Source organism: Heterodontus francisci, chromosome 6 (genome assembly GCF_036365525.1).
Source record: "Heterodontus francisci isolate sHetFra1 chromosome 6, sHetFra1.hap1, whole genome shotgun sequence".
Taxonomy (NCBI): domain Eukaryota; kingdom Metazoa; phylum Chordata; class Chondrichthyes; order Heterodontiformes; family Heterodontidae; genus Heterodontus; species Heterodontus francisci.
The window spans coordinates 5,212,420-5,229,169 of NC_090376.1; the positions used below are offsets into that span (position 1 = coordinate 5,212,420).

General features: G+C 44.8%; 1 protein-coding gene across 3 annotated transcripts in view; it reads right to left on the reverse strand.

Annotated features, from left to right (window-relative positions):
- Positions 1 to 867: 867 nt before the first annotated feature.
- LOC137371088 (sialidase-3-like) overlaps positions 868 to 16,750 on the reverse strand; it is a 37,064-nt gene continuing 21,181 nt past the window's right edge. For all 3 annotated transcript variants that reach the window (XM_068033005.1, XM_068033006.1, XM_068033004.1), the window contains one exon: positions 868 to 4,331. In XM_068033005.1, the coding sequence (XP_067889106.1) occupies positions 3,330 to 4,331 (1,002 nt within the window). In that variant the 3' untranslated portion in view covers positions 868 to 3,329. The remainder of the gene's footprint in view (positions 4,332 to 16,750) is intronic.

Sequence of the window (16,750 nt, forward strand, 5' to 3'; positions counted from 1 at the left end):
GGGAGTGCTGCACTGTTGGAGCTGCAGTCTTATGATGAAATGTTACCTGAGACCCCATATCGGCCCTCTCTGGTGGATGTAAAAGATTCCTTGGCACCAGTCGAAGAATTTTCTCCAGTGTCCTGGCCAATGTTTATCCTTAAAACCAATATCACTTTTTAAAAAAAGAAGTTAACTGGTCATTATCACATCATTGTTTGTGGGAGCTTGCTGTGTGAAAATTGGCTGCCATGTTCCCTACATTACAACAGTGACTACACTTCAAAAGTACTTTCCCTGTAAAGCTCTTTGGAATGTCATGAAAGTTTAGTTTAGTTTAGAGATACAGCACTGAAACAGGCCCTTCGGCCCACCGAGTCTGTGCCAACCATCAACCACCAATTATACAAATCCTACACTAATCCCATATTCCTACCACATCCCCACCTGTCCCTATATTTCCCTACCACCTACCTATAGTAGGGACAATTTATAACGGCCAATTAACCTATCAACCTGCAAGTCTTTGGCATGTCGGAGGAAACCCACGCAGACACGGAGAACTTGCAAACTCCACACAGGCAGTACCCAGAATTGAACCCGGGTCGCTGGAGCTGTGAGGCTGCAGTGCTAACCACTGCGCCGCCCTATATAAATGAAATATGTTTTTTCTTTCATTTTAAATGCCTTGATTAGAACACCCCTTAATCGTCTATAATCTAGTGAATACAAGCCTAGACTATGCAACCTATCCTCATATACAGTGCAAGCTGTTCAGAGGTGTATCTGCTGTAAAGACTGAAGGGAAAGTCAGTCTTTCAGTAAAGACAAGTGAGGCTGGAATTCAGGCTCTCGGGAGGGTCAATAAACTTACACAAAAAACAGTGATATATATAAATATTTAATGTCAAAGGCTTTATATTGAGGCACAAGAAATACACATTAATAGCAAGGTAAAATGGAAGAAGGTACAGTGCAACTGAATTGGCAATTACAGAGAGAGGCAATGATGGAGGTTTCCCTGAATGGAGCAATGAAAGGACATCACCAGAATTTCAATTGTGCAGAGTTGAGAGGTGTCACTGGACATACAGTGGAACTGGTGTCTTTAAAGGTGGCCCTTGTGGGGCAAGAAGCCCACAGAACAAAACAGTTGCCACCCTCCTGTCCACACCCCCACCTCCCCATCTGCCACCAATTCACAGCCTCACAGAGGCTATTTATGGGAAATGGGGCCCTCTCATCAGAGGCTGGGCCTGGAGTCTGTGTCTGATACAGCCTGGAGGAAGCTTTACTCTGTTTTTGACCCAGGTTGAGCTCCAAGCATTCCCCACTGCGATGGGGACAAAATGGAAGACACAGAATTTACAGAAACAGACCACTGTGTCCAGCCGCTGTTTATGCTCCACATGAGCCTTCTCCTGTGCTACATCTCAATCTATTACAATATCCTTTCATTCCTTTCTCCCTCATATATTTAACTAGTTTTCTCCTTGAATGCATCATTGCTCTCGCCCCATGGTTCCACATTCTCACTGATCTCTGGAGTGAAACCATTTCCACTGGCAGGGGGGATTCATTGAGGCCACAATCTCTCATTGTTAACAATCACCCATTCAGAACTAGAATCCCAGCCACGGTTCTGTTATCAATAGCTGCTGCAGATTTAAGAAATACAGTCTGTGCTGCATTTTACTAGCTCTCAATTCTTCAATTGGTAATCTGAGGACATTGGAAAATGCCTTAGTTTAAATCACAGTCAGCACAATCTTTGATTCTTCTGTTATCAATGACCGCAGAGATGAAAATGGCATCCTGTCATCTGTTTGTTTCCTTCTCTGTTCTTGTTCTTCCTCGGTGTCTGATGATACATAATGTTTATAGCAGGCGAATCACATGAACATTAACAGTCCCACTACAAAGGGTGGGGATTGTACTTTGGTGACTGTAAAGCGCTTTGGGACATCCTGAGTTTGTGCAAGATGTTCTAGAAATACAAGTCCTTTCTATGTAATGAGAGCTTTACTCTGCAACTAATTCATGTTGTACCTCAGCTGGAATTGGAGCCTGGGGTAGAGAGGTGAATTGAAAATATTCCACTAGTGAATAAGAACATCCATGCAAAAAGGAAGCAATGGTATAAACACACTCCTGCTGGCTCAGTGAGTGAGGTTCTGCCTTATACAATCTGCACTGTGAGCCGCTCTCAGCTGGGGCTTCCTGCTCTGGATCACTATCCTGTGATCCCTACTGGATAAGGAGGGCATGTGGATAGAATCAGGCTGGACTATCACGCCGCTATGGTCATGCACGAAAAATAAGCTGCCTCTGTGAGGTACAAAAGGACAGCCAGTGCTCAGACAAGGAATAGGCGCCTTCAGAAGAGGGAAGAAAATTAAAATAAAACACAAGCATGTTGGCACACTCACTCTCACACGCATACTCATAAACATGCCCATAAACTCATACGCATACACTTGCATACTCTCTCACACACAAACTTACTCATACACACATACAAACACACTCACTCACTTATACTCTCACACAGTGCAAATTCATCCACACTCACACTGCCTCACTGTGGGTATACCTACCCCACATGGACGGCAGCAGCTCACCACCACCTTCTCAAGGGCAATTAGGGATGGGCAATAAATGCTGGCCTGGCCAGCGATGCCCACATCCCATGAATTAATTTTAAAAAACTCACTCAGTCACACGCACATACATATTCATACTCAATCACAGCCACAAACCACCTCTTACACATGCAATCATACTTGCCCACAGTCAAACAGAGACACGCACACACAGACATACACTCTAGCAGGCACACGCACACGGGCTCACACTCACACATCAACTCATATGCACATATATGCACTCACACTCTTGCATACACATGTACTTTCACATTCACTCTCCGATACACTCATACATGCACTCTCACATGCACACAATCACACATGCGCATTTACACTCACATGCACTCACGCAAACATGTATTCACATGCATACTCATACTTGCATACAATCACACATGCTTTTACGCTCACATGCACACGCTCACACACACATGCACTTACACTCACAATCAGTCATACACACTCTTGTACGTACTTGCACTCACACAAAAGCATGTACTCATACACAATCTCACATATACACAGTCACACATATGCACTCACTCACTGATACCCACATGCAGTCACACACACTGAGTTACTCTCACATAAATAAAACACTTCTTAAGATCTGGGAGGGATATTTCCGAATGTAGACAAGATGGGTCACTTCTAGAAGCCAACGGAGGAATTGTCCTTCTGTCTATCTCAGTGCTGGTCGTGTCACTGAACGATGTTTTGCATTATATCCTCAAAGGTGAAGAGACAGAAAGTAATTTGTTCCCAGTACTCTGTTATACCACACTCATACAGGCAGGCAAAGGTTGCCATTCCGTCAAGGTAGATGAGGTCGGAGTAACCACTGGGCCCGGTCTGGATGATCCAGGGTCCTTGCCAGCGCTGAGGCTTGAGGGGCATCAGATTCATGTAAACACCTAGGTTGGTCCGGTTGCGCTTATGAAACAAACACTCAGATTCACCAGTTGGGTGTGTGTACAGGAGCCAGGACATCTTGACATGTGCATCGGGCGATCCGGGTACCAGCTTGCTGGATGGCATGACACCTTTTGGGGGGCAGAAGCTCACCACGCTTCCCTGGCATCCGCCCTTCGTCTCTGGCAGCCCTTTGGCTAAGCGGACAATTTCGAAGTGGCCGGGGTCCAGGCTGACCGCTTCCATCCTGCGTCGGCCATTTGTTCTGGCATTACAGTACAGCATGTGGTAACTGTCGGTGATGGTGATCTCTGCCAGCTCGCACTCCACTGCCTGGTACTTGGTTATCGGCTCTGCGACCCTCCAGTTGTCTCCACCATCATCGCTGTAGAAGTAGAACGAGTGCGGCTGCGTGCAGAACCAAGGTGGGATCAGCAAGCACCGACGTTGGATAAAGTAAGCATAAGCGGGGACCATGAGCCTCCCTTGGTGCATCTGCACGCCGTGACCTGGCCCCACCGCAAATGTGCCCCACTTCCACAGCTGCTCACCGAGGATGTTGCCCGTCAGGTCCGTCAGTGCACTCCAGCTGGTCCCTGCGTCTTGACTCATGACATAGCACAACTTGGCAGCATCCTTCCCCCACCAGATCTGCCGTGCCTCCGAGACCCCGTCCTTGACACAGTTGAAGAACAGGTAAATCACTCCACGTTCCCGTTCATACACTGGGCATGGGTTCATTGTCCGATACCCTGGCAGCCTGGCCATCTCCAATGGTACTATGTCATCCCACTAAGAAGGGGAAACACAACTTGATCAGGACACAGGTTATCCTCCGCAGAAGGTGCACCAGAGTGCGGTGAAAGGGGATGGTGGTGGGGTAAGGGGGGGGGGGGGGGGAGGGTGAAGGGGGAGGGGGCTAGAATGCAGTATGTTACACAGTGCCACAGGTCTAATCCACAACAGCCTAGATCATGCCATCACAGACTACCCTGAGCACATCGCAGGAATTAATGACAATGGTATAAACCAACACTTCCAGCAGTGAAACTCTAACAGACCTGATTAGAGACACCAGCAGTGGCAGAGGGTAGGAGAGAGAGAGAGAGAGAGCGCGAGTAGGGGCAACAGCGTGGACCTGATTGGTGTATTTCCAAAAATGTAAGGAGTGACATCAGAGGACAGCAGTTAGTGATTGGTTAGTGAGTATTAGGTTTTATTTTAAAACTAGGGCAGCGGTTTAAAATAAGGCCAGGAAACTATAAAATGCTGTATTTAGTTTAGTTTAGTTTAGAGATACAGCACTGAAACAGGCCCTTCGGCCCACCGAGTCTGTGCCGACCATCAACCACCCATTTATACTAATCCTACACTAATTCCATATTCCTACCATCTGTCCCCATATTTCTCTACCACCTACCTATACTAGGGGCAATTGCTAATGGCCAATTTACCTATCAACCTGCAAGTCTTTGGCATGTGGGAGGAAACTGGAGCACCCGGAGGAAACCCACGCAGACACAGGGAGAACTTGCAAACTCCACACAGACAGTACCCAGAATTGAACCCGGGTCGCTGGAGCTGTGAGGCTGCGGTGCTAACCACTGCGCCACATAACTAGTTAAGCTATATACTTATAAAATTTCAACTGGGGTAAGTATAACAGTAAGGGAATCAGTATTAACAGTATTAGCACAGAGCAGGTCTGGAGGCATTAATTAAAATTAATAGTTTATTGAGTTATTAACTAGATTCTAAAAGAGGGACTAGACATTTAATCTCTCAGATCATGGCTGAACAGCTGAGACCTGTTGTTTGCAACTCCTGCACCACGTGTGAACATCCGGGAGAGCAACGGAGAGGAGTCCAGGCGCACCAGAGTTTGAAAACAAAGTGAGCAGTGATGTCACAGGAAAGCTGCAAGGTGATTGGTAGGTAAATAACTGCTGTTAGGGAGTATCAGTAAATAGCTGAGTTAGTACATTACAGTTAGGGGGTGTGTGTAAATAGCTTAACAATAAGGAACAAGTGGGTAGCTGTTTTTTTTTGAGTAAGGTTTATTTTAACTAGTGAACTGCATTGATTTTTAGTAGGATTTATCAGTACTAGTAAGGTTTTATTAATAATTCTAAGCTGTTTAGTATTGGTAAGGTTTTTTTCAACAGTAGCAAAGGGTCGACTAATAAATAAAGGAATGGTAGGGTTGCTTCAACCTCGACAGTGCACCTCCTGTGCTATGTGGGAGCTCCAGGATGCTTCCCTTATCCTGGAGAACCATTTGTGCAGGACGTTTCGTCAATTGAAGCAGCTTGAGCTCCAGGTTTTGCAGCTTGAGTGGTAGCTGGCGACACTGCGGTGCATTCAGGAGGATGAGAGCTACCTGGATAGCACATTTATAGATGTGGTCACCCCACAACTGAAGAGTATGCAGGGAGAGAGGGAATGGGTGACCAACAGGCAGTCAAAAAGAATCAGGCAGGTAGTGCAGGAGACCTCTGAGTGCACCTCACTCTCCAACAGGTATTCAGTTCCGAATACTGAGGAAAGTGATGCTTCACCTGGGGAGTGCAGCCAGAGCCAAGTCCATGGCACCACGGGTAGCTCAGCTGCACAGGGGGGTACAGGGAAGACTGGAAGAGCCATAGTGATAGTTGATTCAATAGTCAGGGGAACAGACAGGCGTATCTGTGGTAACAGACGTGAATCCAGGATGGTGTGTTGCCTCCCTGGTGCCAAGGTCAAGGATGTCACTGAGCGATTGCAAAGCATCCTGATGGGGGAGGGTGAACAACCAGCAGTCATGATCCATATCGGAACCAACGACATAGGTAGAAAGAGGGATGTGGTCCTGCAGTCAGAATTCAGGGAGCTAGGAAAAAAAATTGGCAAGCAGAACCTCAAAAGTAGTAATCTCTGGATTATTCCCAGTGCCACGCGCAAGTGATTATAGAAATAGAAAGATAAGACAGATGAATGCGTGGCTGGAAAGATGGTGCAGGAGGGAGGGCTTCAGATTCCTGGGACATTGGGACTGGCTCTGGGGGAGATGGGACCTGTACAGGCCGGACAGGTTGCACTTGAACAGAGCCGGGACTGAGTTCCTTGCGGGACGTTTTGCTATTGCTGTTGGGGAGGGTTTAAACTAGTTTGGCAGGGGGTTGGGGACCTGAGGGTAGACTCAGCTGGGACAAAATCAGAAATTAAAATGGAAGGCAGAAAATTAATGGATTAGTCTGGAAGACAGGAAACGAGAGTTAGAAAATTAAAAAAAAAATTGGCAGTGCTCAAAGGTATCTATTTCAATGAAAGGAGTATAGCAAATAAAGCAGATGAGCTATTACAGAAACATAGCTTAAGGAAGGACAGGAATGGCAGCTCAACGTTCCTGGTTACAAGGTTTACAGACGCGATAGGGAGGGGGATAAGAAAGGAGGGGGAGTGGCAATTTTGGTCAAGGAAACTGTTACATCTGTGAGGAGGGATGATATGTTGGAAGGTTCATCAAATGAGGGTATATAGATTGAGCTAAGGAACAAAAAGGGGCAATCACACTGCTGGGAGTGTACTATAGACCCCCAGTCAGAAGGAGATAGAAGAGCAGATATGTAGGCAAATCCCTGAGAAGTGCAAGAACAATAGGGCAGTAATAGTAGGGGATTTTAATTACCCCAGTATTAACTGGGATAGTTTTAGTGTGAAAGGAATTGAGGGAGCAGAATTCTTGAGGTGCATACAAGAGAACTTTTTTGCCCAGTATGTAATAAGTCCAACAAGAGAGGACGTAGTTTTAGACTTAGTTTTAGGAAATGAAGATGGACAGGTGGAAGGAGTGGCAGTGGGAGAGCATTTTGGTGGGTTATGATCATAATTCAGTCAGTTTTAACATAATTGTGGAAAAGGACAGAGATAGAACAGGAGTTAGAGTTCTCAATTGGGGAAAGGCTAATTTTATTAAACTGAGGAATGATTTAGCGAAAGTGGACTGGAAACAGCTACTTGAAGGTAAATCAGTGTCAAAACAGTGGGAGGCATTCAAAGGGGAGATTCAAAGGGTTCAGAGTAAACATGTTCCCACAAAGAAAAAGGGTGAGACGGCCAAATATAGAGCCCCATGGATGTCAAGGAGCCTACAAGGTTAGATAAGGCAGAAAAGGAAAGCTTATAGGGTCATAGAGTTATACAGCACAGAAACAGGCCCTTCGGCCCATCGTGTCTGTGCCAGCCATCCAGCACTCAACTATTCTAATCCCATATTCCTGCACTTGGCCTGTATCCTTGTATGCTATAGCGTTTCAAGTGCTCATCTAAATACTTCTTAAATGTTATGAGGGTACCTGCCTCCACCACCTCTTCAGGCAGTGCGATCCAGATTCCAACCACCCGCTGGGTGAAAATCTTTTTCCTCAAATCCCCTCTAAACCTCCTGCCCCTTACCCTAAATCTATGTCTCCTGGTTCTTGATCCCTCTGCTGAGGGAAAAAGTTTCTTCCTATCTAATCTATCAATGCCCCTCATAATCTTGTACACCTCAATCATGTCCCCCTCAGCCTTCTCTGCTCCAAGGAAAACAACCCTAGCCTTTTCAGTTAAAAGCAAAATACTGTGGATGCTGGAAATCTGAAATAAAAACAAGAAATGCTGGAAATACTCAGCGGGTCTGGCAGCATCTGTGGAGAGAGAAGCAGAGTTAACGTTTCAGGTCAGTGACCCTTCTTCAGAACTAGCAAATATTAGAAATGTAAAAGGTTATAAGCAAGAAAAGTGGGGGTGCGGCAAGAGATAACAAAGGAGAAGGTGTAGATAGGACAAGGTCACAGAATAGCTGACCAAAAGGTCATGGAGCAAAGATATGTTAATGATGTGTTGAAAGACAAAGCATTAGTACAGAAAGGGTGTTAACGGACTGAAAATTGAACAACCGCAAGTACAAACATGAAAAAAACAGTGGGTAAGCAAACTGAACAAACTATAAAATAAAATAAACACAAAAAAAATATAAAAAAGAGGAAATAGAAAAAAATAACTAAAAATAAAAGTAAAATGGGGGGCCCGTCATGCTCTGAAATTATTGAACTTAATGTTCAGTCCGGCAGGCTGTACTGTGCCTAGTCGGTAAATGAGATTCTGTTCCTCGAGCTTGCGCTGATGTTCACTGGAACACTGCAGCAATCCCAGGACAGAGATGTGAGCATGAGAGCAGGGGGGAGTGTTGAAATGGCAAGCAACCGGAAGCTCGGGGTCCTGCTTGCGGACTGAGCGGAGGTGTTCCGCAAAGCAGTCACCCAGTCTGCGTTTGTTCTCCCCAATGTAGAGGAGACCACATTGTGAGCAGCGAATACAGTATACTACATTGACAGAAGTACAAGTAAATCCTAGCCTTTTCAGTCCCTCTTCATAGCTGAAATGAGCCTGGTGAATCTCCTTTACACCCTCTCCAGTGCAATCACATCCTTCCTATAGTGTGGTGACCAGAACTGTACACAGTACTCCAGCTGTGGCCTAACTAGCGTTTTATACAGCTCCATCATAACCTCCCTGCTCTATATTCTATGCCTCAGCTAATAAAGGCAAGTATCCCATATGCCTTCCTAACCGCCATATCTACCTGTGCTGCTGCCTTCAATGCCCTCTGATCTGTACTTCCTAGGGTCCTACCATCCATTGTATATTCCCTTGCCTTGTTAGTCCTCCCAAAATGCATGACCTCACACTTTTCAGGATTAAATTCCATTTGCCACTGCTCTGCCCATCTTACCAGCCCATCTATATCTCCCTGTAATCTCAGGATTTCCTCCTCACTATTTACAACACCACCAATTTTCGTGTCATCTGCGAACTTACTGATCATACCTCCTATATTCACGTCTAAATCGTTAATGTACATTACAAACAGCAAGGGTCCTAGCACCGATTCCTGTGGTACAGCATTGGTCACAGGCTTCCAATTGCAAAAACAGCCCTCGGCCATCACCCTCTGCCTCTTGCCACTAAGCCAATTTTGGATCCAATTTGCCAAATTGCCCTGGATCCCATGGGCTCTTACCTTCTTAACTAATCTCCCATGCGGGACCTTATCAAAAGCCTTACTGAAATCCATGTATACTACATCTACTGCTTTACCCTCACCGACACATCTAGTCTCCTCCTCGAAAAATTCAATCAAGTTAGTTAGACACAATCTCCCCCTGACAAAGCCATGCTGACTATCTCTGATTAATTCCTGCCTCTCTAAGTGGAGATTAATCCTGTCCCTCAGAATTTTTTCCAATAGTTTCCCAACCACTGATGTTAGACTCACCAGCCTGTAATTACCTGGTTTATCCCTGCTACACTTCTTGAATAATGGTACTACATTCGCTGTCCTACAGTCCTCTGGTACCTCTCCTGTGGCCAGAGAGGTTTTGAAAATTTGTGTCAAAGCCCCTGCTATCTCCTCTCTTGCCTCACATCTGGGCCTGAGGATTTATCCACTTTTAAGCCTGCTAAAACAGCTAATACTTCCTCCCTTTCAATGCTAATATGTTCAAGTATATCACAATCCCCCTCCCTGATCTCTAAACCTACATCGTCCTTCTCCATAGTGAACACCGATGAAAAGTAATCATTTAAAACCTCACCTACGTCCTCCGGCTCCACACACAGATTGCCACATTGGTCCCTAATGGGCCCCACTCTTTCCCTGGTTGATCTCTTACCCTTAATATACTTATAAAACGCCATAGGATTTTCCTTTATCTTTCCCGCCAGTGTTTTTTCATGTCCCCTCTTCGCTCTCCTAATTACCTTGTCCGACACAGAGAACTCAATACTACAGAAAGCCGAGAGGAGTATAGAAAGTGGAGCGGTGAAATCAAAAAGGAAATCAGGAAAGCAAAGAGAGGGCATGAAAGAATATTGGCAAGCAAAATCAAGGTAAACCCAAAGATGTTTTATCAATGCATTAAGAGAATAACTGAGGAGAGAGTAGGGCCCATAAAAGACCAAAAAGGTAACCTATGTGTAGGTGCAGAAGATATTAGTATGGTTCTTAATGAATACTTTGTGTCTGTCTTCACAAAAGAGGATGATGCAGATACTGTAGCTAAGGAGGCAGAGTGTGATATATTGGATATGATAAACATAGGGAGAGAGGAAGTATTAATGGGATAAGCATCCTTGAAAGTTGATAAATCACCAGAGCCAGATGAAATGTATCCTAGGCCGTTAAAAGAAGCAAGAGAGGAAATAGCTGAGGGTCTGACCATCATTTTCCAGTCCTCAATGGATACAGGTGTGGTGCCAGAGGATTGGAGAATTGCTAACGTTGTACCTCTGTTTAAAAAGGGAGCAAAGGATAGGCCGAATAATTGCAGGCCAGTCAGTCAAACCTCAGTAGTGGGCAAATTATTGGAATCTATTCTGAGAGACAGGGTAAACTGTCACTTAGAAAGGCACAAGTTAATCAAGGATAGTCAGCATGGATTTGTTAAGGGAAGATCTTGTTTAACCAACTTGATCGAATTTTTAGAAGAAGTAACAAGGAAGATAGATGAGGATAGTACAGTTGATGTGGTCTACATGGATTTAGCAAGGTTTTTGACAAGGTCCCACATGGCAGACTGGTTAAAAAATAAAATCCCATGGGATCCAGGGAAATGCAGCAAGGTGGATACAAAATTGGCTCAGTGGCAGGAAACAAAGGGTAATTGTTGACGGCTGTTTTAGCGACTGGAGGGCTGTTTCCAGTGGCGTTCCGCAGGGCCCAGTACTGGGTACCCTGCTTTTTGTGGTATAGAGTAACAATTTGGACGTAAACGTAGGGGGCACGATCAAGAAGTTTGTGGACGACACAAAGATTGGACATGTGGTAGATACTGAGGAGGATAGCTGGAGGCTGCAGGAAGATATTGATGGTCTGGTCAGATGGGCAGAAAAGTGGCAAATGGAATTCAACTTGGAGAAGAGAGATTGGATAGGCTGGGTCAGTTTTCCCTGGAGCGAAGGAGGCTGAGAGGGGACATGATAGAGGTATATAAAATTATGAAAGGTGTAGATAGCCAGAGTCTGTTTCCCATGGTAGGGGTGACTAAAACTAGAGGGCATAGATTTAAGGTGAGAGGGAGGAAGTTTAAAGGGGATCAACGGGGTAAGTTTTTCACACAAAGAATAGTGGGTATCTGGAATGAGCTGCCTGAGGAGGTGGTGGAGGCAGGAACAGTAGCAACATTTAAGAGGCATCTGGACAGGTACTTGAATGAGCAAGGCATAGAGGGATATGGAATTAATGCAGGCAGATGGGATAAGTATAGATAGGCATTATGGTCGGCATGGACACGGTGGGCCGAAGGGCCTGTTTCTATGCTGTACGACTCTATAAGTGTGAGGTGATGCATTTGGGGAGGTTAAACAAGGCAAAGGAATACACGATAAATAGGAAATTACTGAGAGGTGCAGAGGAAGTAAGGGACCTTGGAGTGAATATCCACAGATCCCTGAAGGTAGCAGGACAGATCAATAAAGTGGTAAAGAAGGCATATGGAATCCTTTCCTTTATTAGCCGAGGTATAGAATACAAGAATAGGGAGGTTATGCTGGAACTGTATAACTCATTGGTTAGGCCACAACTTGAGTACTGTGTGCAGTTCTGGTCACCTCATTATAGAAAGAATGTAATTGCACTAGAGAGCGTACAGAGGCGATTTATGAGGATTTTGCCAGGACTGGAAAAATGCAGCTAAGAGGAAAGATTGGATAGGCTGGGGTTGTTCTCCTTGAAACAGAAAAGGCTGAGGGGAGATCTGATTGAAATGTACAAAATTTTGAGGGGCCTGGATAGAGTGGCGGTGAAGAGTCTATTCACCTTAGCAGAGAAGTCAGTGGCGATGGGGCATAGATTTCAAGTGATTGGTAGAAAAATTAGAGGGGAGATGAGGAAAATCATTTTCACCCAGAGGATGGTGATGGTCTGGAATTCACTGCCTGAAAGGGTAGTTGAGGCAGAGACCCTCAACTCATTCAAAAGGAGTCTGGATATTCACCTGAAATGCCGAAAGCTGCAGGGCTACGGACCAAATGCTGCAAGGTGGGATTAGAAGAGGTGGATCGTTTTTCGGCCGGCATTGACATGAAGGGCCAAGTGGCCTCTTTCTGTGCCTCAAACCTTCTATATGTAGGTGGCTCCAGATGCTTTAGCTCGAGCTCAGGATTTCTGAGCTTGAGGGACAGCTGGAGTCACTGGAGTTTCAGGAAGGATGAGAGTTTCCTGGATCTTAGTTCCAGGAGGCGGTCACTCCACGGGCAGTAAGAGTTCAGGATAGTAGATGGGTGGCCATCCAGAAGAACAGGAAGAAGCGGGAGGTTCAGGAGTCTTTGGGGTGTGTGCTTGTCACGCACACTGGAAGTGCGATGATACAGCAATCATGGACTAACTGAAGAGATATGAAAAATGGACTTTTGTCTTTAAAAAAAGAACCTTTATTTTAAAAAGTGAACAATGGTTTAAAATGGCCACTGAAGAAAAAAGGTTTGACCTTTTGTGTATTCAAACTGACAAAGACAAAGGGCAAATCTTCAAAGCTAAAAGTGTCAAAAGAACCCATCCTACACCTATCCTAAAACATTCCAGAATTGAATGTCTTAGGAACACAGGAACAGGAGTAGGCCATTCAGCCCATCGAGCCGGCTCCACCATTCAGTATGATCATGGCTGATCATCCACCTCGATTTTTTCCCCACACTATCCTCATCTCCTTTTATGTCATTGCTATTTAGAAATCTGTCAATGTCTACTTTAATCATACTCAATGACTGAGCTTCCACAGCCCTCTGGGTAGAGAATTCCAAAGATTCACAAACCTCTGAGTAAAGAAATTGCTCCTCATCTCTGTCCTAAGTGACTTCCCCCTTATTTTAAAATTGTGTCCCCTGGTTCTAGACTCCCCAACCAGGGGAAACATCTTACCTGCATCTACCCTGTCTATACCTTTAAGTATTTTGTAGGTTTCAATGAGATCACCTCTCTTTCTTTGAAACTCTAGAGAATACAGGCCCAGTTTCCCCAATCTCTCTTCACAGGACAGTCCCACCATCCCGGGAAGAAGTCTGGTGAACCTTCGTTGCACTCTCTCTAGGTCAATAATATCCTTCCTAAGGTAAGGGAACCAAAACTGCACACAGTACTCCAGGTGCGGTCTAATCAAGGTTCTATACAATTGAAGCAAGACTTCACTACTCCTGCACTCAAATCCTCTTGTGATAAAGGTTAACATACTATTAGCCTTCCTAATTGCTTGCTGCACCTGCATGTTAGCTTTCAGTGACTTATTAACGAGAACACCCAGGTCCCTTTGTACATCTACACTTTTTAATCTCTTACCATTTAAGAAATATTCTGCACATCTATTCCTCTTACCAAAATGAATAACCTCACATTTTTCCACATTATATTCCATCTGTCACATTCTTGCCCACTCAATAAGTCTGTCCAAATCCCCTTGAAGCTGCTTTGCATCTTCCTCACAAAACACATTCCCACCTAGTTTTGCGTCATCTGCGAACTTGGAAATATTACATTTGGTTCCCACATCCAAGTCATTGATATATATTGTGAACAGCTGGGGCCCAAGCACTGATCCCTGCGGTACCCCACTAGTCATAGCCTGCCAATGCGAAAATGACCCGTTTATTCCAACTCTTTGTTTTCTGCCTGTTAACCAATCCTTAATCCATGCCAGTATATTACCTCCAGTCCCCTGTGGGTTTCCTTCTAAAACAAAGGAGGTGTGAAGTAGCCACATCTTGGATCATTGTGTGATCACCATGGGGAGGAAAACAGAGCGTCTCCTAACTGGAGATGAGAGATAACAGCTTTATCTTTAAAAAAATGCAGCCAGAAAAGGAGAGAGAGAGACTCAGTCAGGGGAGAAGCAACATCCAACAGTTTGTATTCCAGCCAAGCCAGGAAGCACATCCCCTGCTGCAGACTCTGACATCTACATTATACAGCAGTAAGAGCTAGAAGTAACCCATCATCTTCAAACCTTCAATCAAGAGACAAATCTACACTCATCTCAGGCCTGCATCCATCTAAAACTTGATTTCCAAGAGAATTCAACAGGTTTATTGTAACCTTTTCCCCCACTAAAAGCCACCTTCCTTTTTCCCTACTGTCTGTTTCTTGTGTGTGTGTGTGTGTGTGTGTGAGAATGTTTGAGTAGATGTGGTTGTGACAATTTCAGGATAAGGCATATTGATCAATAAACAATTGATTTTTCTGTTTTTAAAACCTACAAAGAAAACCTGTCACTGTCTGTTTATTTGAAAAATAAACAGCAAGGGGCTAAACTCTAATACAAATACACCTGCTGTGGTCAGGTGGGGAGTTGAACAGTGGGAAGCACCCATGTCATTCCACGTGGTCATAACAATGCCACTCTCAAACTGATACTCAGCATTGGAGACTGCTAGGAGTGACAACTCATGTAAGGAGTACAGTTCAGACCAAAATGCCAGTGGGCAAGGGACAGTACAGGAGGGAGCAGCAAAGCTGGGTTTGTTCTCCTTAGAACAAAGGAGATTGAGGGAAGATTTAATAGAAGTGGACAAGATTATGACAAAAATGCAGTCATTATGGGAGATTCAATAGTGAGGGGGACAGAAAGATGTTTCTGTAACTGTCATTGTGAGTCCCGCATGGTGTGTTGCCTTCCAAGTGCTAGAGTAAAGGATATCATGGGGAGCCATACAGCCATAGAGTCATTTATGGCACAGAAGGAGGCCACTTGGCCCATCGAGTCCCTGCTGGCTCTCCAAGGACCAATGCAGTCAGTCCTACTCCCCAGCTTGATCCCCATAGCCCTGCAGCAAGTCTATTTCTCTCTTATGACCATCCAACTTCCTCTTGAAGTCATTGATCATCTCCGCTTCCACCACCCTTGTGGGCAGTGATTTCAGGTCATTACCACCCGCTGTGTAAAAATGTGCTTCCTCATATTCCCCCTGCATCTCTTGCCCAAAACTTTCAATCCGTGTCCCCTAGTCCTTGTACCATTTGTTAATGGGAACAGTTTTTCCTTGTCTAACTTATCTAAGCCTGTCATAATCTTGTACACTTCTATTAAATCGCCCCTCAATCTCCTTTCTTCTAAGGAGAACAAACCCAGCTTTTCCAACTGAACCTTGTAAATAAAATCCTCCTTTCTGGAACCATTCTGGTAAATCTCCTCTGCACCCTCTCAAGGATCCCCACATCCTTCCTGAAATGTGGTGACAGGGTGCAGAATATTCTGCAGGGGGAAGAGAGTGAGCCAGAAGTGTGGTACATGTTGGTACTAACGACATAGAGAGAGCAGGTATTGAGGTCAGATATAAAGTCAGATTTTCAAGAGTTAGAGAGAAAGTTATGAGGAGGACATCGAAGGCCGTAATCTCTGAATTATCCCCAGTGTCATGAGCCAGCGAGAGTAGAAATAGGAAGATAGAGAGGATCAATGCGTGCCTTGAGGCACAGTGCAGGAGGGAGGGCTTCAGATTCTTTTTAAAAATTCTTTTATGGGTCTTGGGACAAGTTCTGGGGAAGGAGGCACCTATTCAAAAGGAGCGGGTTTCACCTTAACAGGACTGGGACCAATGTCTTTGCAGGAAGATTCATTAGTGTGGTTGGGGAGGGTTTAAACTAAATTGGCAGGGGATGGGCACCAGCATATAGAAGGTTTACAATGCGTGTATGTAAACACACAAAGTGTGGTGAGTAAGGTTAGTAAGCTTTTTAAAATTTCTTTCTTGATATGTCCGGGTAGCTGTCAAGGCCAGCATTTGTTGCCCATCCCTAATTATCCTTGCAAACTGAGTGTCTTGCTCGGCCATTTCAGAGGGTAGTTAAGAGTCAACTACATTGCTGTGGGTCTGGAGTCACATGAAGGCCAGACTGGGTAAGGACGGCAGTTTTCATTCCCTAAAGGACATTAGTGAACCAGATAGTTTTTACAACAAACAATGTTTCATGGCATCATTGCTGAGACTGGCTTTCAATTCCAGATTTTTTAATTAAAAAAACAAATCTAAATCCCATCAGCTGCCATGGTGAGATTTGAACCTGTGTCTCCAGGCATTAGCCTGGGCCTCTTGGTTAGTAGTCCATTGACATGACCACTACATCACTGTCTCCCCTCTAAAGCACAAATAGCCACGTCGTAATATGATGTAGTGGCAATGACGAAAAGGCGGCTTAAAAA